This window comes from Hippichthys cyanospilos, chromosome 6 (genome assembly GCF_059441005.1).
Source record: "Hippichthys cyanospilos isolate Australia breed blue-spotted pipefish chromosome 6, RoL_Hcya_1.0, whole genome shotgun sequence".
NCBI lineage: Eukaryota > Metazoa > Chordata > Actinopteri > Syngnathiformes > Syngnathidae > Hippichthys > Hippichthys cyanospilos.
The window spans coordinates 18,824,988-18,851,330 of record NC_142374.1 but is presented as its reverse complement, the minus strand read 5'-3'; the positions used below and the strand labels follow the sequence as shown (position 1 = coordinate 18,851,330).

The window sequence follows — 26,343 nt, the reverse complement described above, 5'->3', positions numbered from 1 at the left end:
AGTTGTAAACCTGTCGAAGCGTTCCTCCCATCAATGCGTCCCCTCGCATTTCTCCTTCTGACTCCACACAACTTGTTGCTTTGCACTTCCCGCAGCAATCTCCGCTGGACAGTTTGTACGTAGAACCCTGTGATATTTAAAGAAAAAAAAAAAAAAAGTCTACAATGGTGTCCAAATGGTGGCACTGGGGCCATTTGCGGAGCACCATTCATTTTCAGTGGCCCGCGGGATGAGATAAAATGACATTTGTAATGGTCCCTTAAAATAAAGCTATTAAAAAAAACTAAACTAAGACATTAGTTGGTATATTGTGGAGCCTTTTTCTCTACTAATATAAATAAAGATGAAAAATGGAACCTTAAAAATGCCGTTATTTGGTTTGTCTCACCAGCGGGCAGTTGCGTTGGCACACCGGGGTAGAGCACTGAGCAATGTGCAGTGACGTCTCCTTGTCCTGTAATTGGCTGCAGCTGCACTTCTCGCATCCCTCATCCCACTTGCTGCCCACCGCGTGGACCACGTCACCCACAACACACACCTATTGGATTACAACATGATATAGAAAATGACTCATGTTCTAGCCTATTGCAGTTGATTTGGGGCAAGAGGGAGGATATTCCATGGACTGATTGGTTGAAGTCCTTAACAAATGAATTCGAGTTGTAACTGGTGTAAGATTTAAGCCACAGCTACGCTGATATGATAGTATAGGTTATTACCAAAATCATATGTAACATTGCTGCTTGTGATTTTCCAATCTGGCTTTTAAACTGCCGATATGATCATCCACTAGTGTTTTTTATTTCTGGCTTGCCTTCCAGAAAATTGCACCACTAATGGACATGCACATATAACAAGATTTTGGAAAAGAGTCTCCATAACACAATTTTCCAATAAGTTGCTTAATCTTCCAATGAATTTACTCTTACTTTGAAAATCAAAAATGTATCGTGCCTGGCACAGCTAAGTAGCAATACGTTACATTTGGCATGTAGTGTTGGCTTTTTAAATGTTAATATTGCAGAGGATCAGCTTAATTAATTGTGGCAGCCAGTATTGCGACTGCAATTAAAATTCAATTAATTGTGCAGCCCTAGAGTACATATTAATTAAGAATAATTCAGCCATTGACTCTTTTTATGCCAACCATTTTCACACCCTAATATTTACAAAGAATTAAATGTGTAAATATGTACCCTGGGATTGAATGTCTGGAATCTGTAAAGCTGTAACAGTTCGTCTTTGGCATTGAATGAGTTAATCAATGCTCAAACCATTTTTTTCACCAACATCACCCATGGTGTCTATGATGCTTCATACAGCACTATATTTTATGAATGACGTTCCTAACTCGAAATTTGCGGATTAAAAAGTCAAATTGTGAATAACTCACCTTGTCCGGCAGGCAGCTTATCTCAGTGCAACCACACTCGTCCGTCTTGGAGGCCGTGATGAAGCCGGCTGGGCATGTGCGGGTGAAGTTCTGGCAACTACACAGGCACTCGAATGCATCGCAGCACTTTGTCTTTTTGATCGTCAGCTGGCGATGCGCGGCGCACACTGGGGTAGGACGTAGAGGGCAGTTTTCCTTCTTGCAAACTGCAAAGTCCCAAAGAGATCAAGTGCTGTCAGTCAAAGCCTTCACAGGAGGAAGATCATGGGTGTGTGTTTCTTGCACCCTACCGCACTCGTGTACGGCTTGACATTCTCCTGGGTTTTTCAGAACCAGCACCTCGCCATCCTCACATTGAGGAGCCTCAGGAACATCACAGCTTGACAGGTCACACACTGAAAAGTCACAGAGGGAGAACATATGCAGACTGAAGTCGCAGATGTTAAAAGTCGGGATGTCCCCATGTGATCGCAGTGATTGGAAATCAGGGCCGTGTTGTCCATACCGCATTCATACAACGGGCAGCACTTGGATTCACTCTTCTCCTTCAGCACCTCACATGCTCCACACACTGGTGCTACAAAGTCACAATGCAAACATCGGGTTATAGTGGGTGGCAGTCATAGAAAATAGAAAATTAAATAGTGCATATTTGCCTTTCACGTCGCTGCACGGTCGAGCGGTGCAGTTGATGTGTTGTCGATCCAAACACAAGCAAATCAAACACGGATTGTCATCCGGTACCCAAGTCTGCATGTACTGTGCACAAACAACACAAGTACACACACACCTATGTTAAATTACAAAGAGAAAGGCCACCTTATTGTGGTCAAAGGTCTAACCTCAAACGCACGTCCATGACGGTCCACACATTGCTTGCATTTCTCTGGTGACACACACGCTCCCTGATGAAGAACCGTTCCCGTCGGACAGAAGCAACCCTCGGTGGGTGTGTCTGTGCATGACGACCTGTTACCCGTGGCAACCGCCCAGTCTCCCCTTAACGGCTGGGCGCTATCACAGTCCTCTACGCAGCCTGTGCGGCACGCGCTGTACTCCAGGCTGGCGCTGCACTGGAAGGCTAAAAGAGGCGGAGTTTAGGAGAATGTACAAAAGAGAATCACAGTAAAAATCACTATAAAAATTGTATGCAAACACTGACGAGCCGAGATTACATAAGTACTGCAAAATTATGTGAAATGTTGGCAATTTTTTCTGGTAAAAAAATACTAAATTATAATACCACCGTAAGATGATAATTGTTTAAATCTGTATGCTCAATGAGGACTTTTTTATAATGCATTGTTCTATTTTTAATTAAAATTGCTAAAATGCTTTAAGTGGGAATGCTTATTGCATGGAAAAAATGTCCTGAATGAAATTAACATTTATGTACCTGTATTTGTCTGTATTGTGTATCTATTTGTCTGTATTTGGTACATGCAGCATCCAATTGAACCTGTGGGCCTGGAATGGAGCTCCTCCCACCTGTGGTCCCTTCTGAAGGTTTCTGATTTTCCCCAAATTGGGGTTTTTGTGTTTTTCCTTCCCCTTCCGAAAAGATGTCTCTGTATGACTTCTTTTTTTTTTTTTTTTTAAAGTCTCGTCATGACCTTTTTCATCTGTGAAGCCCTTTGAGACTTTGGTGATTCAGGGCTATACAAATACAATTTGATTGATTTGATTGAAAATTGTATCTAATGAAAATGCGCATATGTAAAAAAGTAACACTAATGAAGGCATGCCATGTTTTGAAAAAGAGTACCTACAACACAATTTAGCATGACAAAGAAAAAAAAAAGCAAAATAATTAAGACACATATCACACTTACGACACATATGAGGGCTTCTCCAGTCCACACACACACCCCTCTGTCTACACAGGAGCGCGTACGCAGAAATGATCTCGCACACGTCCGACTCCTCACACGCCTGCTCCTCGCATTTGGTGAGGAACATCAGGACGGGTATATGGGCGTGACAGGCCTCAAACACTTGGGAGCGTAGGGCCTGGCATCCCATGGCCACCCCGGAGGCGCACAACACTTTGCGTCTGGGCACGCACACGCCGCCGTCACCGGCCGTTGTCCAGTCGGAGATGAAGGTCATCTGGTCGGAGGCGGTTCTGCCATTACGCAGGGAAAGAATGTTGACGGATTGTTCCCCGCAGGCACCTGCAAAAAACACCATAATGTAATTGTTATCAACTACAATACCACTGAGGCAAAAATGAAATGTGTGTTTTTTGGTGTTGCTTGTCATTAGGTTACCACACAGTCCGGCAGTGTGGCCGCTTATGCTGGAATTGAGCAACGTGATGGTGAACTCATTGCTCTGTGGCGTGAATGTCAAAATGTATCCGTGGTCAGTTTTGAGCTGCAGCATCACTCCTCCGAAACGCACCAGCTCTAGACCTGCATGCCTCCATGGTAGGGGAATCTCCTCTCGACCAATCAATGCCTGCACAAAAAGAGAGAACAATCCTATAAACCAGCGGTTCTCAAATGGAGGTACGAGTATGGGGAAAGAACTTCAGGGAGTATAAAAGTTGTTCTTGGGCATAAGTGTCGAACGACAGTCCTTGAGGGCCAGCATCCTGCTTGTTTTCCGATTTTCTTTCCATAACACACCTGATTCAAAATGATTATCTTATTAGAAAGCTCTGCAGGAGCTTGAAGATGATCCTAATCCTTTGAACCAGGTATGTTTGAGAGAGAGGGTTTGAAAATATGCCAGGTAAATCCTTCCAATGCATCTATCTGTTCAAGAAAATAAATAACTAAAGACACTTTTTTTTTTGCTGCACATCAATCTTTTGATAAAATATTTCTTAGGGCACAGGTGTCGAACTCCAGTCCTCGAGGGCCGATAGCCTACATGTTTTCAAACCTTTTCCCTCAAAAACACCTGATTCAAATGATTGGGATGATTTTGAAGCTCCTGCAGAGCTTGCTAATGAGCTAATCATTTGAATCAGGTGTGTTGGGGAAAGAAAACCGGAAAACATGCAGGATGCCGGCCCTTGAGGACTGGAGTTCGACGCCTATGTCTTAGGGTGTACATGACTGAAAATAGTTCCAGAACTTTTTCAAAGAGATGTCACGATTTTATTTTCTCACCACACAAACAAACACAACATGAAGTCACTTACCGTCATATCATCCTTCAGCAGGATTTTACGAGGCCCGTGCGTCACCTCGATGGCTTTCATGCAGACGTGGTTGAACTGTGTTGAGTCCCGACAAGGGCCATTGTGGAGCGTGACCTCTGAACCTTCGCTGACAGTGAGGAGGGTGTATGAGCATAGGCCCTCTGCATCCAGCCTGAGTGGCAAGCTGTCAAATCGCACCACGTGATTGGTGGAGCTACCCATGCAAATGCCTGTCGACACACACAGTCAGCAATATGAGAAATAGAATATAAAAAGATAAAAAAGAATGGAAATTTCCTAGAAAAAGGGGAAATGCTCAATTGCAGGGTTCAAAAGTGAATACTGTATTTAAAAAAATATTTTTCAGTTCACAGAATGCATTGCATTATAAGGTTATTATAAGGGCGTTAATCCATCATATGTGTTTTTGTTACTGGTAGTTGAAAGGGTGTCATAATTACCCACATTAATGCTTGATTTATGTTGCACTATGTAATGTATGAATTCTTAGACGTATATATTTTTTAAAAAATATTTTAGGTTGTGTTGGATCCACGTCAATTGTTTGCACAACTTCCTTGCATTGGTCATCATTGCTTGTACAAAATAAGATTTTTTTTGAATGAGCTTATCAATAAAGTTCATGGTATATATTTGAGGACACATGGTTATGGTACGTATTAAAGTGTATTAAATGATGACACCAGTGTTTTTTTCCGTGCAACTGGTACAAATGGGTAAAGTATATAAAGGTAATGTATGAAAAAATATCGTCCATTTAAACAATTATTTTTGGACTAGTTTGAATGTTCACAAGATAGTAAGTAAGCCATAAGTATGATCCTAATGGTGTACTGCACAGTACATACATGGGCATTCCCAATGGCAGGTGCAGGCTTCTTGGACTTTCACGGGCATCATGTTGTTCCTGCACGCTGGCGGCTCCAGTCGATCACAGCTGACTTTGTGACTCTGCATGGTTACGGCCCCACTGGGATGGCACAGCACCGAATGACAGCCGTCTTCTAGTAGCCATGACTCCCCAGGCTGTGGAACATGAGATTAAAACCATCTATATCAGTACAGTGACGAGATTATTCATTTAGTTTTTTTGCGTGACTCACTTTTCTCTCCGTGCCACTGTCGTCAACGCACACTCCCGGCGGACCAGCTGAGAGCCAAAGCAAATCACAGCCAAGAACTACCGTCATAATCACTGATAGTATAAAAACCAAAACAATGCTGCCATGCGTTGAGTTAGTTTCAGCTGTGTCCAAGTGTATGCGAGGACAGGCACCTCTGCAGATTCTTTCTGCGTAACCTCGGTCCAAAGTCAGCAGCAACCGCAACTGATCCATGCTCTTTAAGTGCATGATGTTGTCTTGTTTGTGGCCGACAGCGGCCAGCTCGTTGTGGTCGTAGCCTGAACCCACGCCGATGGGGAACACCGACACACCTGGGGGACAAGACAAAACCAAGCGATGGATTCAAAATGGATGCTTTAATGCAGGTGTTCTGAAATTTGTAAGTCCTAAGAATTTTTCCTTCTTAAAGGGAGACTAAGCTTATCCATTTTCATCAGTAAAACAATAATATTTTAGATATACTTAGTTCGATAACTAAAAAAGTTTTCACGTACAATTAGTAACTTTAAAAACACATTTTCCACTTGCTGTCAATGACATCAAATATGCTCAAAGCTAAACCAATCACGTCTTAGATGTTTTCAAGGTTTGGTCATGTGACGATCGCAAGCTGAGTCATAATTGGTTGTTACCTGAGCCCTGAATACATGTGATGTCAGTTCCTGTTGATATATATCTTTATCTTATCTTAATCATCACATCAATCAAAGACAAAATAACAACTTTTTATGCTTGAAAATTTCCAAATACGTTGTGTAATTTTCCAAGGTTAATTTGAAATCAATGTAACATTTTAAAAGGGACAGACTTCCTATTTTGACATTTTCAGCAGTAAAACTTTATTATTTTGTCTATACAGTTCAATTAATACCCTTAAAAACTAATTTTGCTACATGCTGCCAAATGAAAACAACACCATATGGTGAAGGTTCATGTAACCAATAAATGTCACATGACCAACAGGTGCGATGTGATTGGTCACAACAAAAACTTTGAGCACACCTAAAAAGACAGATGAATATATCTTTGGGATTGAATGAGTTTTAATTAGCTCAAAGCTAAGCTTGGGAGAAAAATACTTTATTCATTATGTTTGTTTACAATCATGCCAAAATGACACCACACGAGTTGTTGCAAATTTATTGCAAATATGATGCAGGAATGCTCTTAAGAAGGAAGTGTCAAAAGTTACCTGCTGCCAGTGCCTCGTTTGCTGCTTCTTGGACCCGATCAGTTGATTTAGCCATCACGATCATCACCACAGCCTTGGCCACGCCCACTCTTCCTCCTTTAATAGCCGCTTGGACGGCATACCGCAGTGCAGAACCTGAGTTGGAGAAACAGCGGTTAGCTCCAATGAGTCAATGACGCGTGCAAGTTTTTTTATCCTCTACCAAGTGCGGGGCCGGCCGCCTTTCTTCTGGGAATGTTATCCACCAAGTCGAGGAGATGCGACTTGATCTGCTGCCCGCTCCAGGTAAACTCGGTGGTGATGGTGTCCCCGTACTGAATCACGCTCACCTGAGTGCCATTTAGTCCTGCAATTGAAGTGACAATAGTTGTTTGTCTACGTGGCATTTGATTGGCTGGGAACCAGTCCAGGGTTACCCCACCTCTTGCTCAAATTCAAATGGTATCCAAGTAACCCAAAATGAGGGCCACCACTAATAAAAAATGAATGCATTGATCTCTTTGCTTTGTCTTACAGTCTTTATGAACTTACCCACATCCACAGAGTTGATGAAGGCTTTCACAAAGGCTTTCATGTCGTCCAACTGCTCTCCAGCACTCAGAAGAAAAAGCAAGTCCACGGGTGTCTTACAAGGCACTGTGGGAACATATAGAATAGAACACTGAATATTTCTGGTAATGGAGGTCACTTACAGTGAACCCATGCCGTTTTACCAACCACATTCATGAATTCACCAACTTTTTTCTGTGGAAGCAAAAATCAACCAAAAAAAAATATCACATTCAATTGTTGATTAACGACACTAAGAAAATGCTCGTCAATTACGCTGCCATACGGCACAAGGCTCCAAGGTTAGCTCTAGCCGATAAGTAATTGGTGCATTCACTGGCAGGATATTTACAACTCGTGACAGATAAAAACATCCATTTATGCATTAAATGTTAATAGCTGCAAATATCTAAAGAGTATGGGCTTTCGATTGATCTATAAAAGCTGACATCAAGAACAATGGGGATGTAATTAGAATGAATGGTCCATCTAGTCAATATCTTTACAACACTCAATCAAATAACAAGAATCGAAAATACTTTCTGAAGGGACTGGTAGACAGAAAAACCTTGATTGAATCGAATCATGAGCCAGTCAAAGACTCTCAGCCCTAATATTTAGTGGATGCCTACAATTGTGAGGATTCACTGTATATGCCTAGTGACGCCAGCATACTGTCTCTACCTGTAGGCGGGAGGCTGGCAAGCGTTGGGTGCACCACGGGAACCAGTGTGGGAAAGCGTGGCGTGACAGTAGCGCGTGTGATGTTGACAACACGGTGGACCAATTTGTTGAGATGCGTGTAGTCCTCCACCATCATCGGATGCTGCGGCGAGCTCAAGGGGAACAAGTCCATCTCCCGCACTTTGGAGCCCACTCCAATGGGATACACGTGCGTTTGGCTGCCGGTGGATGGTGGGCGTCTCACCGTGTCTGTGGGCGGGTTCTCCGTTACCAGGAAGACCAGCTGCGGAGGTACGGGACCGCGTGAAGGTGGGACAGTGGCGGTGTCCTGAAAGACAGTTGCCACAGCGGCGCCGGTATTTGTCTTGCTTCCACCTCGCCAACGAATCTCCCGGAGACGCTGTAGCAGCTGCATCCTCTGGTACCTCAGATCCCAGCGACGGATCTCCACCGTCACCGTGACTGAGTACTGGATCACCGTGATGCGGATGTACTCCTCCTTCTCAGACATCTGTGTCACAACCTCCTCCAGGAACAGGAGGGATTTGTTAAAGTTGGCCTCCCCGACTGAATCGGAGCCTTCAATGATGAATGTCACTTCCTTGGTTGGCGGTCCAGAAGACGGCGGTGTGGGGGTGGTTGGAGACAGGACGGAAGAGACGGTAGAAGTGGTGGTGAGGTGTTTAGTAGGTGGAGATCGGGTTGTGGTGGTGCTGGACTTTGGCGCCAACCCCAAAGTGCAAAGATAGTCCGTCACTTCTAAAAGGCGATCTGGCAGCTCGGCCGGGCTACTCAACACGTAAGCTCGGTTCTCTGGGTTGGCCTTTGTTATGGCGTTAATCTGCTCCATGCTCACACCAGGACCAAGAGCCACAGTCAACGTGGTGATACTTTTCCTGCGCAGCATGTTGATGAATGGACGCATGGGCCGAGGATTGGTGCTAGCCGTCAAGATGACGGCCACGCGGCCGGCGTGCTCCCGCTTGTTCTTGTCGTAGATGTTATAAGAGAGATATTTTATAGCTTCATCCAAGAAGGCGGCGTTACCACCGGTGTAGTGCAGCTCGTGCACGGTCTTCTTAAACAGCCACTTCTGAACCTACACACAATTTAAAAGAGTGAATTGATTTTGTCTCAAATAATAAACATTAAATGGAAGAAGCTATAATGGTACAATAACATACTAGGTAAGTTAACAAAATTTTGGATGACAATGCAAATTTAATGGCAAATTGTCAGTCGAACTGTATGACAGCTCATAAGTGATGTTTAAATAATTATGGAAAATTAAAAAAAAAAAACACAAATTTTCACAACATATTGGTATTTTTAATACTGTAACAAAAATACGTAAACAGGCATGTTAGCATGTAAGCAAAAGAGAAAAGAGCCAATAAAAATACCAATGTGTGCTCAAATTGTTTTTCCAAAACATTGAAATGTGACAGGCAATTGTGTGATGTGGCCGACTATTTGCTTGTTTACAAATAAGCTAAGTCTCTGAAGTATCTGCTCGGCTATCAAGTGTGAAATTAAACAACAAATTAAATCTTTTATGTGGATGCTCTGTAAACACAAATTGTGTTTTGTGGGGTTTAAATGTGTTGATGTTGGAAAGTTGAGGCTCAGTTGAGAAATGTAGAAGTAGTTGAAGGGCGAAAATGTGGAAATTGTTGAAAACTGTGAAATGTCTGCCAAGTGGAGAATGTTGAAAAATGATAACGAGGTAACTGAGCTGCACATGAACTTCCCATTCTATGAGAAGTGCTGCTATGAGTGAAAATCCAACCTTATGGCTCTACCTACTGTACCTGCAAATCATACGTTTTGACTCCAGAGTAATAAAGCAGCACGGCTGCTCGAGTGTGGGCAGACCCCAAGCGGAATCTCTCCACCGCGCCCAATATAAACTCTTTCGTAGTCTGGAACTCGGTTTCACTCAGTGCTGTAGAGCCGTCCAACAGGAAAACCAGATCCATGGCACGATCGCACGTCCCCTTTGGCATCATGGTGGTCATGGGGATGGTTGTAAAAGAGGGGGAGGTAAGGGTCGGTGCGGCGGTGGTCAAAGAGGTGCAGGCCTCGCATGTTAGCGTGTTGTTTTCGCAGTGACTTGGGAGCAAATCATAAAAAAGCTAATTAATACTTATTGTAAATCGTGATTTGTAAATGATTGTACACTTGATTTGTTTTCTCAAATGAGTACATAGTGGCCACTCCTACCATATTTTGCAGTGTGTGGGGTCATGGTGGCTGAAGATGACTTTGTTGCCGTGGGAGATTCTCTGTCCCTCATGGATGCACACCTGACACTGAGTGGGCTCGACACATTTCATGGCCACCTCATCCAACAGCTGACCTGGAAATATTTTAAAAGTGTCTCACTCGACAAATGATCTCTGACATTTGTCCACCAAAATAAAAAAAATATAATAATTAAAGTCCACTTAAAATCAATTTATGATACTCTGGATTGAATTATTCTTTCTTGGTGAGTGGGTTTGCCTTATTCAAATGATTCAATAGTCACCGCGATGTCAAAAATCGTCCCAAAAATAAAATCTCTTTTTTTTCCTCTACAGCTTTAAACAAGCCAAATTAAGACTTTTTTTAAAGACCATTATTAATACAATGTAAGACACAATTTTCACAAAGCACAAATCAATATATGGAAGTACAGTACTGTAATTGTGTTTGTTGAAAGTTCTCTGTTACGATGCTAACTAAACTCTAAACACATAGCACAACTATTTTGTGCAAAAAAAAGCCGTGCACTGTTTGATAAATTGTGATCAAGCAGCACAGGCAACCTACATTTAGTTCTCCTTTATAGTTATGTTATAGCTCCCTCAAAAATCGAAACATTACACAGCGAGACTCATGTTCATGCATGTTTTGAATAAATGACAATGTCAATAGATTTTAAGACCTTTCACATATTGTTTAAGACTTAATTTGGGATTTTAAGAAAATGTTTGATAGTTTAGGGCCTTAAATTTAAATGATTATTTTTCAACTTTTTAAGATGCCAAAGATATCCTATGAAATATTTCAACATAAACTAGCTTGTGCAAAAAATAGCTATTTATAGCTTTTACATAAAAGGCAAAAATGCCACAACATTTGTCCAGTGATAACTGAAATAAAAATAGACTTGGTTAAAATTTTCAGTCATTTTGGGTGATTTGGGCATGGAATGGCCCAACAAATTCAATTTGCCTCTACCTTAAGATGTTAAACACAGTGTATGGGAATATGTTAGGTACCTGGGGGGCAGTAAGGATGACATCCTTCCACACATGTGAGGGCACATTGAAGGGGATCCGGGTGCTGGCAGGTGACGGGACAGGCAGGCCCACAAATGTTATACCTCCATTGGCACAGCTCCTCTCCAGTAGCCAGACTCTTTGGGTTCAACTCCTCACAGCTCATCGCTGTCGTCCATTTTTATTGCCGAAATAAATAAAACAATCAAAGATGAATGAGAAGCCAATTTGTGGTGCAAAAAAAGTGTGCCAGAAACAGTCACAGGGATGTTATTCACTCACGGCAAAGCTCATTGGATCTCCAGGTGACAGGTACACCCTTCTGCGAACAAGCTTGAGCGTAGGCCGCAATGACATCACAAAAACAAGCACAGTCACCCACTGACGGACATGTGCATGCCGCCTCCACACACATTTCCACGTATGGCTCTGCATCCACCTTAAATGATGCAGGAATGGAAAAAAACAACACTGAGTACCTACTCAACATATGCACGAGTTATTTGTAAAAGATATTGAGATTCAAAACTTTTTTTCGACACAATCATTTAGTACCAGGTAGTGCAAATGGACATCTTATTAATGTAAAAAATGTTGTTCGAAAAAATACAATTTTTGTTACGACTCTTGCATTGACTTTGATCTAAAATCTTGGTGCATTTATGTGAGACTAAACCTATTCAGTCATTTTCAGCAGTAAAAAGGTAATGTTTTATCTGTAGTCAATAACTGAATTGTTTTTCATGTCCAATGAATACCTTTAACTTCCTGAGATCTTGCCTATTAATTTGTGTCCACCGTTGTGTCCATTTTGTCTCGACAAGACAGCAAAGTTAATTGCAAGGACTTAGAAGAGGACACTAGAGTAGCTTGACTGTGGACACAAATGAATTGGCTGGGTCTCAAGATGTTAAAGAACATTTTTTTTTTCCTCTTGCTGCCGACTCAAAATGAGTATCACATGTGCTCAAGGCAGAAATTCACAGCAAAGCTTGAAAATGTCACATGATACAACACATGATAAATACATATATGATACATGATAATACATTTAATATCCCTTGTTTCTGACTCACCTGACTGTTGCACTCTTTAAAGAGAGAGCCAGTGAGCACGCGGCATGACTGCTCCACTGTTACCAGTCTTACAATGTTGTCAGCGCATGGAGCAGTTACCTGTAAACAAACAAAAAAAAAAATAAGTGATGCGACATTTTGAAATAAAGTAAATAATTGAAAGTAATCTCAGATTTCCTTTACATACATTATTGTCTTACACTTGAATCTGAAACTGTCCTACATAGTTTTCAATGAGTTGATTCTAATACCATTACCTGTGTGACATCAGCGCAGCTGGGAGCAACCTTCCAAGAGTTCCCGAAGTGTAAAGAGTCCACCTCCAGCTGATTGTTACTGCTGACTAGATCATTATTCACGTTGCCGTCAAAGTTACCGCACAGACCACACACCCGATTCTACACGTGGGAAAATTACAAGGAAAAAATACGGTCACAATTGATTTAAAACAACCCCCCCCCCCCCCCCATAAAGTATGTGCCTTGTAATCTGCGGATATGTGGACTAGGAGATGGGTTCCCTTGTCCCAGCTAAGGGAGATGTGTTTGCCCAACAGGAGGGTGTAAAATTGACCAGATTGGATGATCTCCACTTGAGCGCTCTGTGGTACCGGCGCCTTCATCTTCACCTGCCCAATGATAAAAACGCATTGTTGAAATAAAAAATTGAGGTGTATGATGCTAACTCGCAACAGGTCAAAACTTCTTACAGTAATACAAGTACTGTCACATTTGAAATGCTTGTGAATCTAGACTTATTTGCAGTTGGCAATTCAAAAACTCACTTTTTTTTAGTTTTCAGCAGTAGAAAGTCTATATTTTTTTCAATTAGTTTTATAGCTAAAAACACATTTTTATGTACAATTAATACCCATAAAACATATTTTCCCAATTGCGGTCAACAGAAAATGACATCATTACCGCTAGCCCGCGTTTTTATTTTTTTGCCTAACATCACACACAAATTACAAAAAGTTAAGTTGAATTTGCAAACAATTAAATAACATAAAATAAATGAAAAACAAATGTATACAATAAAATTGAATTTAAAAAATGAATGGGTGCAGCTTTATTATTATCTCATCAACACGGCGAACAATGACATCATTATTAATATTATTGTGAAAAAAATTGAAGCGTCCAAATACCTCGTTATTTTGCATCACAATCAATCCTCCTTGGTAGTAGACCGACACAGACTTGGTACAGCGATGTCCCACAATGCCACAGGCTTCATTCTCCACAAGCACTCTGAAGGTGCCCTCTTCTCCATTACACATATCCTGTATGCATTTCGCGCAATCGCAGTATAAATAAGGGACAGAGGTGTATAAACATTAACACACAACATAAGTTATTTCTTTGAACTAATCTTACCTGGACCAGGACATACTGGCAGAGACCAGGAAAGGAGTATTTAAGGCCATCAAAGGTGATGTAGTGTGCCTCCCCCACGATGCGGCACACACCGTCACAAAACTTGTCGGTGCAGCGCCACTTTCTGTTCTCGCATATGCTGCAAAATAAAAACTGGTTATGCAACCGCAGAGAAAATTGTCCCCCAAAAATCTGCTTACCAGGTGTTGCAGTCAACCAATATGCTTTGTCCTGACACATACGGCTTGTTGTTATGGTAACAAGGACACTGCTCTGGCACAATACAGTTCCCGTGGTGGCGTACCTGAAACATAGGATCTCAAACCCTGTTTCATTTGGTCACATAAATGCTCTCAATCAGTACTTCATCAAAAGACAAATCTTTGTTCAGCACTTATAATACAATGAAAGTGGAAGTCAACCCATTTTAAAAAAATAGAGTATCATTTTTATTACTTTAATAACTATATGAAGCAGGTCTAGGTCTCTAATAAAATGTTCTCTGCAACGCCATTATGCCCCTATCCCAGTGAGAAGCGAATGCTAACGTGTTTGCGGAGGTAGCGGCTCGTTCAATCTCCTCAGGGTTCATGTAAAGTCGCCAAAATGTCTGTACTGGCTCTAAACACTGTATCATGATTTATATTATGTTTACTGAGTATTAATTACACAGCAAGATTCAGTGGTTTTTATCCATGTCAGTGGGTGGCCGTTTGCCACTTGATGTCGATTGAAAATGACATCACAGTTTCTCAGGCCTCAGATAATGATCACTGTTTTTTGAGTTTGGTTATGTGACATTTGCAAACAGTCGCGATAAATCGTTAATGAGCCCCAAGCAACTGTGATGACATTGTCAGTCGACACCAATTGGCAAAATGGCTAACCCCTGAGATGGAGAACAACTGGTGGCTTTTGCTGCTTAATTCATATTCCACAAAGCAATATTAATCAAAATGCCATGTTAATACTACTATAATGGAGATGTATATAACATATGGCCAGTAAAAGCTGGTGGTTGACTTCCCCTTTAAAGAATATCAATTGCATGCGTGAAGCTACCACTACCTACTGTGCCGGGTGGACAGAGGCAACCGGGGATGCAGGCGAGGGAAACACAAGGGAGGTCGACATTCTGGCAGTTTCGGGCACATTCCAAGCCTTTTTCCCCAGCGCCACACTTTGCATGGACCAATGGAGGGAGGCATGTTGTAGAACGCCTTCCTGCCAAGTACCAATGCCAACAAGGAAGTCACATTAGGTCTTTATTGAGGGACCAAAAAAACTTAGCACACTCATTACTAGCATATTTCAAATTGATTTTTGACTTACAGTCTATCTATCAATGGCAGTAAGTTACTCACTAGCAACCGAGTAACAAGGGAACTTCGAAGAAATGGGTTTTGTTGCATGCTAGACAATGATGTAACACATTGTATTCTATTCTGAACCTATCACCCAATAAAAAGGGAGCCATTATAATTAAAATGAATTAAAATGTGTTGAATTTCACCTCTGGAGGGTGCCGGGTCATCATCGTAGAAAAGATCGGACAGTAAAGTGCTCATTTCTGCAGAGCTGCAGCGCATGGATCCATTCTCGCAGTAACTGTAAATATAAACAAACAAAAGATTAAAGCAAATCTTCGATGAAGGCAATGCTGCTCACATTTTCAACAAAAACCTGCTTTATTTAAAATGCTTAGATGGCATGTGTGGTGGTGTGATGGTAGAATTTTTTTTCTAATTTCAAAGGAACCCAGGAATAAACGTATTTAACCATTTTCAGTGGTAAAAAGGTAATATTTTTTGTATAAATTCTTCACTACATGATATTCTGCACTACATTATTTGCACCATTGTTTCTGTTTGATGTTTATTGCTATTTATTTGTTGCTATTTATTTGTGGAATATGGTCTGCTGCTCGGTGAAGTGAATAGAATAAGAATTTCATTGAGTGGTACAACTATACATATGACAATAAATCCCTTTAATCTCTTGAATACACATTTTTGAAGATAAATTAGTTTTCATGCTTAATTAATATTAAAAACACATTTTCCACATTCTACTGACTGAAAATTCCCTCATGTGTGCTCAGTTAACAAACAATAACAGCTCACCTTTTATCTGCAATCTAAAAATAATTGTGTTAAAAATCCAAGTATGGATAAAAAAAAGGAATGACCCAATATTTGGGTTAATTTGACCAAACTTTTCTGGGTTGTTTTGCACAAAGAAACTCTAAGAAAACGGGTCGTTTTGTATATGACCGCCCAAAAAAATGTATCGTTTTATGTAAAACAACTCAGAAAGTTGGGTCAAATTGCACCAAATATTGGGTCGGTCTATTTTGAAATGTAATTTGGTTATTTTTCACCCAACTGTTTTTACAGTGTGATTCATGTGACATTCACAATCTGAGTCATGACTGGTTGTCACATGAGCCCTGTGAGTACATGGAATGTCATTTTTAGCTGATAGCAAGTGGTAAAATGTGTTTTTAAAAGGTATTAATTGTGCATGTAAAATTATTTCTTCCCAAATTAACTCATTTAGTACCATTAGTGACTATAGACCAATTTTTATTGGTGTCAGTTATATAGAAGCCATTTTCCATTATAATTGGGCTGGCAGTGAATGAGTTAATTATAACCAAAATACTGACATCACATAACAATGCGTATTTGCACATTACATCCACAAACCAGATGCTGCTGTGATCAGCGTAGACGTCATTGGGCTGGTACAGCTGCCCGTCATGCAGGCACGAGCACTGGTCTGCCGTCACACATTCTCCAGAGTCGCTCAGGTACTTTCCAGCCGGGCAAAAGCAACCCTCCTCGCACACTCTCTCCCCTTCGCATCCACCTTCCGCTCCGGACAGGGAGCGACAGGTGCGGTCGCACACGCTACCGCAAGCTTCATACACCTGGCCTCTGTTGCACTCCATTTCTGAGGATTGAAAGGATTGATTTGTTCAATGTCATCATTCATTCATTCCAGGTTAAAATCTTTGTGAGTAGTGTAAATACAAATGAGTGTTTTTACGACAGAGCGAAGGAGAACGCCAGTGGAGCAGAACCCCTTTGGCAGCGCAGGCAGAGGCGTAGGAGGCCAGGGCGGAGCACAGGCACTCCTCGCCGTCCACGCATGAACAAACATCATAATGACAGAATCGCTGGAAAGGAGCTGGGTTGACTAGGAAGTGACATGGGATGAACACATCTGACATCATCATTGAGCAACCTTCTTCTGCAAAACGAACTAAAAAAAAGAACAGGACAGATTGGAGATTAGGAATACAGTGACATCAATTTCTGTGGCATCGACTTTAACAAATCGCTGAACAATGCACATTGTGGAATATGGATGTACTGTTATTCTACACTTGTCCTGCGATGCAGTGAAATGCCATAAGATGGCACCAATGCCCTGGACAATAGGAACATAGTTATCTGATATGGATTTTCTGTGGCCAATGATGATTTTTGGCTGGAAAAAAAAAATACGGATTAATCAGACAATTCATTTAACTCTTGTTCTGTATTTTGTCCAATTCTTTGATCTTTACATAAAAGCATTGAAAAGCAGACACTAGGAAGCTGAAATTTCAACCAGATGGTGACAACATGTCAAAGTTCAACATGGCACGACTATTTAGTTATCACGATATCAGGAGTGTGCTATCACTTGGCTAAAATAAACAAGATTGATGTGGAAGAAAATTACCCCAAAATAGTCAAAATTCTGCACCAGTGTTAAAAAAATTCTAATGAATAAAATAGGATTTGTTCTGTCCAAATGCATTTTAGTAGGCCCTAATAATATGTGGGGTACCCACCCTCCCAAAATAACAGGGATCAACAGTAATTATAAGGACATTAATTTTTGTCATATGTAGAGGTGGGGGGCTGAAAATTATTTAGGGGCGTTTTGAAAAAACGTGTGGGAATCCCTGGTTTAATCGACAGTGACACATGCTGATTGAAAACTAAGCATCTTTGATTACTCATTGATTTACTGAACACATAATCACATTACAAAAGTAAATGAAAAAAAAATTAAAAAAAGAAAAGCATCACTATTGGATATGATGTTGAACACAGTTTATATGTTCAAAAAGAAGTAGGAAAAAGTTCAAGAATTTATCAAGTCAAGCCGCTTGTTCTCTCTATATTATGACATCATATTCAGATACTAGGTTAATTATATTGAATAACATTATGTAATGTATCAAAAATAGAACAGAACAGAAATACATATACTTTCTGCATAATTAATACATTTCCGCAGAATCTCAAGGTAATGCATGATTCATGGATTTATGTAAAACATTTTATAAACCTCTCTTTGAAAATGTTAAGTGATTCATGTTTTTTTCAGATCCATTCCATAATTCTTACAAAAATTAACACCTTTTGCAAAGATGCACATTTTTAAATCACTTGTGCGCCTGCATACTTTGGCAAAATTGTTTATTACTGTATATTCTTTAAACATTATTTGTGTTTTGTATATTGGTAAGCAGCTAGGTTTGACCTGGGTTGTTAAATGAAGTCCCTAAACCCTTTACCTCTTTTGGGATTGACGGCACAGGGATCTGTTGCGACTTTGTGGGAGGACTTGCAGTCGCCATTGATTCTCCAGGACTGACTGAACGCCACTGGACCCGCCTCAACCAGTCCAGATGCAGACAAGAAGTCATCGCCTTGGTTACCGTTGTAGTTACCACACAGGCCGCAAGTCCGCCCTGCCCAGCGTGGGCCCAGCTGTGAAAATGTGGATGGCATATTAAAACCAAGTTTTGATAGCCACGTTTCCTTGCATATATTAACTAAAGCATGACATTAGGGGCTAGATTCACCTTTAGGAGTACTCGGCCCCTCCCATTCCAGTCAAGACGCAGGTTATCTCCATACTTTAGAAGGACAGATGACTGTACGGATTTCTGAATACGCAAGCGACCTGGAAATGGAGAAGTGTTAACCTAGCTCCTTCAGTTTTTTTTCTTCATCTTTTACTATGACATCATTAAATGTGTGGTGTACTGTGTTAGTCATTTTGAGTACACCCCACACCATGAGCAGTAAAGAGTCATCAATTTTTCCATGTCGCATGGAATCTCTCAGTCTCTTGCATGTGACATTTTTTTGAGTGACAAAAGGCAGCTGGTCCCCACCAAAATGCCGTACCATGGTGCATTGGAGTCTGGATGTCCATGCCGTTGACAGAAACCATTCCTCCGTGCTTCAGTTTGACTGTCATGTCCTCCAGAGAAGGCAAACTGAGGGTCACAGAACGCGTACACACAGCCTCCTGATCATCTGCGCACTGAAAGACAGTTCAATAATAAGCTGTCAGGCATGCACACAAAGGGTGACGGAAAGAAAATGCTGAGTTATCAGCCTGCCAAAAATGTTATGTGAGTTCTTACGTAAGGTGATAAGTCATGTTTGAAAAGTTATCTTCTACAATGGTGCTCCACTACTATGGTCATGACATACACTCACTTTATACGTGCTGTGGTCTTCAAGACGCATAAGTAAACCATATATATATATATTGAATATAATGTCTTCTACCATGCTTCTATTTATTTTTTTAGCGTGAAATATAAGACAAGCCTTGATCAAATTATAAAATTGACACAAAGAACAATAGTCAGCACCGGTAGGTATGATTAAAATATGACCCATTGCTGGATAGACAAGCAGTAGCGGAGAATGAAAAGGACTGCTTGTATAAGTGTTGATATCTGAGATTTTGGTCCTGTATTTTGGGCTGTTATCACAGCGATAGCCAAAATCAATATTGGATCGGGACACGCTTATTCAAGATTCAAGAGTTTTATTGTCGTATGTATAGCATTATTACACTACACAATGACATTCTTATTTCCCGAGCCGACTACATTCCATAATCGAGCAAATAAATTAACAGCAATGAAAATAGCAAAAAATAGCAGTAAAACAAAAACAATGGTGCTAATAATATAGTGCAAAACATTATTTATGCATGCAGTATGAAGCAGATGGGGGATTTATTGAGAATCCGGATGGCCTGTGGGTAGAATCTGTTTGCCAGTCTGGCAGTCCTGGCCCTCAGGCTCCATAAAAACAACATAAACAAAGATTCTGAACATTTTCTGAGGATTTACAACTATAATGAATGATCCTGATTAGCATTTTTCAATATTACATCCGATGGTGACAATGTAAACATTAGAGTGAATGCTTTACTTTTTCTATGTAACCTATGACTGACTTGTGACCTATGCAGTGTGTAATCTGCCTTTCGCTCAGAGTGAATTGGGATGGGAAGAGGATATGATTGCTGAAAATGGATGTATGGGTGTATAATGGTTTTTACTTCCTTCCGTGTTCAGTGAAAACAAAAAACAGGTTTGAAAACATTTGTGTGGGCATCAATTACCTGCACATTTTCAATGATGACAGTGAAGTCCTGCTCAGCACAATCTCTGGCCAGAAGGTACTGACATGGGCCGGCGAAGGTGAAGAATTTGTTGTCAAAGGTCTTGAAGTGAGACTGACCCACCACAAGGCATTCACCTGGAGAGTAGATGATGGCGTATGAGGAAAAATTATTATCAATAGGAATATTTAAATAAGGAGAATTGTATCAAGTCCCAAACTGAACCGCTGAGAGAAAAATACATGTGCCACTTGAACCACGCAATAGATGTTTATGTTGCTCACCAGGGCAGCCTTCATTGGTGCATTCCCACGACCCGTGTCGACACACACTGAGGGGAATTACACAAAAACCCATCATGCGCCTATTGATTCACATATTCTGCAAATTTGTCTATGCACTCACCAGGTGTTGCAATCCTGAGATATGGTGGAGCCAGGGGGAAAGTGTCGGCCCATGTGCACGCAGGAACACTGAGACACCTCCACACAGCGGTTTCTGTCCAACACTTTACCAGCTGACAAGCACACACGCATTCATGCACTAACTGCAAGTTGAAGGGGTAGAAAAGCAGTCACTGAGGGAGTTACAGTACCAGGGCATGTGCATCCATCCACACACTCCTCTTTGCAGACCTCCTGGATGTTGAGACTGTGGCAGGTTGTGGAGCACGACTTGGTGCATTCACTGTAGTGCATTCCAATGGGACATTTGGGGACTGTTCTCACACACACATAATATAGATTTGTTTTGAGCGTTAGGAATTAAGTAGCAAAGTCCAAATACTTTGTACTTAAATAGATTTTCCACTATATGTGATTTACTTAATTATAGAATAGGATGCCTTTATGGACATTGTATAGCTGATTTTTTTTTTTTTTAAAGAAACAAACAGAAGACTTAGGTTTGTGTGTAAAATAATGTCAGGTCCGTTCTTTGCACAACTACAATGTTCACCCAAGCACAGTAAAAAATAAAGTTTACAGTACTTTTTGGAACGGTATATAATTCTGTGTAATAAACAATTTGACCAAGATTACTTGTGTACTTGTTTTTCAAGTATCAGCTGATAATTTTGGCCAATGTTTGAAGGACCACTATCAAAGTAAAAGTTTTCCTCTTATCTATGTCTTTAACTCAGTTACTGCTAGTTTTGTTTTCATGTTCCTTTACTTGACTATTTGAAAAAAAAAAACAGATAAAAAAATTAATTCCTACTTTCCATTCTTTATTATTGCAAATTTATCTGTGCCCCTTCTGAAGTACAATGCAGATTTTTTTCCCCCACCTGTTTATTTTGTGTAATTCGATGAGTTCATGCCAACTTACAGCATTCACTCTCTTGCTGCCACCCACGTAAAAGCATGCCATGGGCATGACACGTGCGGGCGTACTCGAGAAGAACTGGACAGTAACAGTCTTCGGCGTCACCCTGGCCGCAGTGGCACGCCTCCTCTTGGCAAAGGGACAGGAAGGCCTCGGGTGATACCAAGTGGGCACAGTGCAGGAACACGGCGGATGTCTGCAACACGCTGCAGCTAGATAGAATCTATGGCGAGAAGATGTATTATTAGCGCTCATACCTTATCATTATCTCTTAATGAGTTTGCAGAGGTCTAGGAATTATATAAGTAATGCTCCGCCTAAGCTCATTTCAGCTACTTTCATAAAAGAGGGTGATAGCTTGCTGTAAATATCAATTCTTGGAAGATTTTGACAAAAGTATGTCAGACACACCTCAAAATAGTACATCTATTGAAAAAAAATAAACAAATGTGTCCAATATTGCAAGTACTTGCTTGAAGCAATATTGACAATTTTTTTCGCTGCTATGTAGCATAGACGGACTGAGAGACTGTGCTTTGATTTTGCTTTTTATTAGTCATTCTTCATTCTCAGTCAAGGATGTTTGGTTTTTCCAAGCGCTGTTTTATTTTTTGTGTAAATGTACGTGACTGACCTCAGAAGTGTCTTTGGAACTGTTACAGGACAGATTGGGCGGAAAGACACGTCTGCAGGCTTGACCCGCTCCCCTCACCGCCCATGAATTGGCAAAGTCGTAGCTATCCTCGGTGAGGAATCCTGAAACGACGCACAGCACATAAAGATGTTGACAGTTTCCTCATTAATCTCGTGTGGCAGCTACTTTTTGCTTTGTTTAGATTTTTTTTTCTTTAACCTGTTATCTTTTCCTGTGTGAAATAGCTTCCCTTCCTGTTTCTGAGCTCTGGTGACTCAAATCATTTCCGAAAACCTCAGGAAAAAAATTGGTATATGCACACAAGTTGCCAATGCACGTACCTTCTTGAGCAGTGTATTCATCTGCCGCTACTGCATTGAAGTTGCCGCAGAGGCCACAGGTATGGTTAGCGCGGTGTTTAGTGAGTGTAAGGGCGATGTTGGCTGCGTTGTCGATGGTCACCGTAAAGCCAAACTCCTCGCTCCACAGCTTGAAGAAGCCCAGCTCCTGACCAGCAAACACGGAGTGGGATGCGTACGGCAGAGTAAGTCTGCAAGGTGACACACAAAGTCTCTGTAAACGAACTCACTTGGTTGTGGTTACATAGTGACAATTTGGTGGCAAAAAGTTGATTAATTCCTTCCGACTGCTCAGAACATGTCTGTCTGGCCTATATATTTTTTTCAGAACAGTTTCATGAAGTTTATTTGAGAAGCAACTTTCTAAATTTGTGCAGCATTAATCCCTGGGACCTGAAGCAAGTTTTTTTTTTTTTTTTTTTAATTGAACATGACGTGACACTATTCACAATTAGTTTCCTTGTTTGTTCCTTGTTTTTCCTTGTTTGTAAATTCACACTGTTGTAGGAGCAAACTGTATTTTGTTATCTAAATGCAAAGTTAAATGATAAAATAATAATGATAATAACGATATGAGCTACTGAAGTGCTATCTATAAAGGTGTAAGGACATTGCAGGTGGTAAATGGAAACATTTATATGTTAGTTCTAAGATAATTAAATATTCTTAGTCATTGCATAAACTCGACAATAAAATGCTGATAATTATAGCATAGACGTAAGTTTTGGAGGTAAATCTTACACATACTATAAAACAAAGGCAACTTTGTTAATTAATTTTATTTAATATTTTGTAATCATGAAAACTTCTAACCACAGAAAACATTTTTTGGGCAATGTCTATGTGCCTCAGGACATCTTTGTTGCTCTGTAGCAATTAAAGGGACACTGTGTAAGATTTAGACCGTCCTTCATTAAAAAGGAATAAATTAAATGATTATACCTGCAAATAAATGTGTCCTTAATGACCAACTGTACGTTTTAAATATAATCGTAGGTCTAGTTGTCATTAAATTATATTACATGGAGGCTGGCACTTCTCCGGAGGCCGCCATGTTTGTTACAGCTACGGGCAATGGTAAATGCAGCACCTCCTGCTGTCCGTAATGAAAAACTGTCAAATATTACACAGCGTCTCTATGAAAACAAACATACAAAAAAACAAGTTATTCCTAAGATTCCACTTAACGATTTATTTACTTATTTTCCTATATAGCCCTCTGGCTGGAAATCGTAAGTCCCAAGACCGGCTCTTGTGTCCCAATATTTACTGAGGCTTTTCTTTCTTATGTTAAGTTTTACCTGTTTTCACCCTGTGATAATCTTCCATCGACAGACAGATGCAGCTCAAAAACGTCCCCGAGAAACAGTGTGACTCCGGTTCTTTTGCCCCCGACAAAATCACCTGCAGGTGAATTACAGCGCACATTTTTTAACTTCTACTGCACCAAAATGAAGCACACCTGGCACAAATGCACACTTAAAAAAACATTGGATCAGAAACAATCCAATCTGAGTCGAAAACCGTTCACTACTAGGATCAATTTAACACAAATTTACACTTTGTCAGTAAAAAATGACCCACATCTTTTAAAGTTGTGAGTGACCCAAAAATTGTGCCAAATTTTATTTTGGTCACATATTAGCTGAACCCCTGCTTGGATCAATATTATTTATTTTATGGTGAAATTTGATACAAAACGTCTATTTTTATACAAAACAAATGAGAAAACACTGTATTCTCAAATTGATCCATATAATGGCTTGGTCCATTATGGACCTAAATAAGGTTATCTTAACCCAAATTTATTGAGAATAGAGTGTCTTTGATCGATACAGTCACAGTGGCATTCATTAAACAATACATGTTTGTCAATGTGTTTGTGGCTCTTATTTTGGCAGTTACTTAGCAACTAAATTGGTGCAACACAATAAAAAAAAATAAAAATACTACAAGAGTTTTGGCAATATCGCTAATAGTCTGTGGACCGGATTATAAAATGGTAGTATGAAGGAGCAGAGCTACACTTTTGGCCACCCTCACACAAAGGGGAACATTTTGATATCTGTGATTTTTCTGCCATTTTACATGCATGCAGCATTCTTAGAATCCTTAAAACATTTCACAAGTTATTCATATTAACTGCATATATATGCCCTGACTGTGCATTGTATAATACAGAATAATGCATGCATGCATTCATGCATGACTACCTGTCACAGGTGATGTCATCCTGGTCACCCCACAGAAAAAATTCTAGCCCCTTGCGGTATGTAGTCATCAATGCTCAACATAGTTCCTTGTCAGGCTCACCCACCCAGCAGCGTGAAAGAGCGACGTTTGCAGTCCCCAGCCAGCAGGTAGCTGCAGTCACCAGGAAACTCATACAAAACACCGTCAAAGGTGTGAACGTGGTGTCTTCCAAAAAGGCTGCACCTCCCCGTCATACCCGCCACGCATGCTGTAAAACACACACAAAAATCTATTAGCTTTCAAAATGACTCATTTTGGAGGTTAACAATTTAGCAATAAATAAAAACAATAGTCTTCGTATGAAGTGTCTTTAACTTGGTTTAATATCAATTGCGCGGAATAACAGACAACTGCGCCTTAGTTTAGAAAGGTTCAAGGAGTTAAGAATAGGATTTTTACCACCCACCTGTCAGATGTAGTAGAAGCCAAATTCCTCTCAAACACCTGCCCGCACACAACTGAAACACACACAACAACAACATGCTTCAGTCCCATGATCCTCTTAAATTGACTTCCTAAGAAATTAGTACTGTACCTCCATGGCTCCACGCTCGGCTAATCTGCAAATCTCACAGAAAAAAAAGAAGAAAAAAGGCTGTTACAATCCCCCCAAAATGCTGCTTTTCAGGCTTTACATGGTTGCTCCGTCACATAAAGGGCTCAACTGGGAATGGGGTCAAAAATGTAAAAAGCCTCACTGGAAAGTTCTTCATTTATATCAAGGAAAGTCCTTCCCACCTTGTTATCGTGGCCTTAACATTCCTCCCTCCTACATCAGGTTATGTCAAGAAGGCCAGAATATCAGACGATACATGTAGAGAGAAACCATCAGAACGCCTCAGTGAGACAATGCCAGGATATGCCTACTGATGGTCTGGCTGAGTGATTAGCTTGCTGGTACAAACCTGCATCGGTGCCAACCAAAACAATTGTGTGACAAAACACACTGTTGGGAAAGATATGTCACGCGAGAACTGAAGGTTTGGTCGCTACACGCACAAACAAATGAGTAATTTATGCCAGAAATTACATGAAAACAGTGGGAACGAGCCCTTCGAAAAGGTTAGGAAAAAAAGTCACCTATACGCGGGGAAATAATCAGGAGCCTGGTGGGAATCAAAAAACATTTCCTGATAATGTCACAACATTCCTTGGTTGACTGAAGAGAACAGAAAATAAAGATTGCAATTAAAGGTCATATCAGCAATTCCCCACATAACGATTTGTGGGTCACAATCTACATTTCTGTATTTTTTTAAGTACATCACCTGAAAAAAAAAAGGTGAAATGTATTAACTTTTTTTCCATGTAAAAATGTTTAAGATATTAGTGCTCCTGTTTCAATGTTCCAAATTAATTTACATGTATTGTATTTTTATCCTGAAACGGTTCAATTGATGAAAAATATTTCAAGTTTAAATAGAGATTGACATTTTCTTTTTTTTTTAAATTTCAAGCACTTTTGATTTATTTGGTGTCACTTTAACTTTTCCCATGTAAAAAC

The 26,343-nt window shown here is 40.5% G+C and overlaps 1 protein-coding gene across 1 annotated transcript in view; it reads right to left on the bottom strand.

Moving 5' to 3' along the window:
• Positions 1 to 25,492, bottom strand: part of vwf (von Willebrand factor) — a 29,042-nt gene extending 3,550 nt beyond the window's left edge. The window contains exons 1-45 of the mRNA XM_088417531.1: positions 25,375 to 25,492; positions 25,246 to 25,297; positions 24,904 to 25,047; positions 23,888 to 23,990; positions 22,569 to 22,777; positions 22,228 to 22,349; positions 21,597 to 21,816; positions 20,863 to 20,985; positions 20,673 to 20,784; positions 20,552 to 20,598; positions 20,268 to 20,404; positions 19,028 to 19,166; positions 18,700 to 18,800; positions 18,409 to 18,604; positions 16,884 to 17,099; positions 16,541 to 16,787; positions 15,346 to 15,440; positions 14,905 to 15,056; positions 14,033 to 14,136; positions 13,833 to 13,971; positions 13,604 to 13,738; positions 12,938 to 13,084; positions 12,714 to 12,854; positions 12,457 to 12,555; positions 11,663 to 11,819; positions 11,381 to 11,548; positions 10,338 to 10,473; positions 9,926 to 10,226; positions 8,115 to 9,213; positions 7,413 to 7,517; positions 7,084 to 7,227; positions 6,882 to 7,016; positions 5,842 to 6,000; positions 5,669 to 5,715; positions 5,414 to 5,591; positions 4,545 to 4,774; positions 3,664 to 3,853; positions 3,226 to 3,567; positions 2,236 to 2,474; positions 2,050 to 2,152; positions 1,899 to 1,970; positions 1,684 to 1,788; positions 1,394 to 1,599; positions 389 to 538; positions 11 to 127 (exon numbers count right to left, since the gene is read on the bottom strand). Coding sequence (XP_088273657.1) covers positions 11 to 127; positions 389 to 538; positions 1,394 to 1,599; positions 1,684 to 1,788; positions 1,899 to 1,970; positions 2,050 to 2,152; positions 2,236 to 2,474; positions 3,226 to 3,567; positions 3,664 to 3,853; positions 4,545 to 4,774; positions 5,414 to 5,591; positions 5,669 to 5,715; positions 5,842 to 6,000; positions 6,882 to 7,016; positions 7,084 to 7,227; positions 7,413 to 7,517; positions 8,115 to 9,213; positions 9,926 to 10,226; positions 10,338 to 10,473; positions 11,381 to 11,548; positions 11,663 to 11,819; positions 12,457 to 12,555; positions 12,714 to 12,854; positions 12,938 to 13,084; positions 13,604 to 13,738; positions 13,833 to 13,971; positions 14,033 to 14,136; positions 14,905 to 15,056; positions 15,346 to 15,440; positions 16,541 to 16,787; positions 16,884 to 17,099; positions 18,409 to 18,604; positions 18,700 to 18,800; positions 19,028 to 19,166; positions 20,268 to 20,404; positions 20,552 to 20,598; positions 20,673 to 20,784; positions 20,863 to 20,985; positions 21,597 to 21,816; positions 22,228 to 22,349; positions 22,569 to 22,777; positions 23,888 to 23,990; positions 24,904 to 25,047; positions 25,246 to 25,297; positions 25,375 to 25,380 — 7,569 coding nt within the window. The 5' untranslated portion in view covers positions 25,381 to 25,492. The remainder of the gene's footprint in view (positions 1 to 10; positions 128 to 388; positions 539 to 1,393; positions 1,600 to 1,683; positions 1,789 to 1,898; positions 1,971 to 2,049; positions 2,153 to 2,235; positions 2,475 to 3,225; positions 3,568 to 3,663; positions 3,854 to 4,544; positions 4,775 to 5,413; positions 5,592 to 5,668; positions 5,716 to 5,841; positions 6,001 to 6,881; positions 7,017 to 7,083; positions 7,228 to 7,412; positions 7,518 to 8,114; positions 9,214 to 9,925; positions 10,227 to 10,337; positions 10,474 to 11,380; positions 11,549 to 11,662; positions 11,820 to 12,456; positions 12,556 to 12,713; positions 12,855 to 12,937; positions 13,085 to 13,603; positions 13,739 to 13,832; positions 13,972 to 14,032; positions 14,137 to 14,904; positions 15,057 to 15,345; positions 15,441 to 16,540; positions 16,788 to 16,883; positions 17,100 to 18,408; positions 18,605 to 18,699; positions 18,801 to 19,027; positions 19,167 to 20,267; positions 20,405 to 20,551; positions 20,599 to 20,672; positions 20,785 to 20,862; positions 20,986 to 21,596; positions 21,817 to 22,227; positions 22,350 to 22,568; positions 22,778 to 23,887; positions 23,991 to 24,903; positions 25,048 to 25,245; positions 25,298 to 25,374) is intronic.
• Between the last annotated feature and the right edge of the window lie 851 nt (positions 25,493 to 26,343).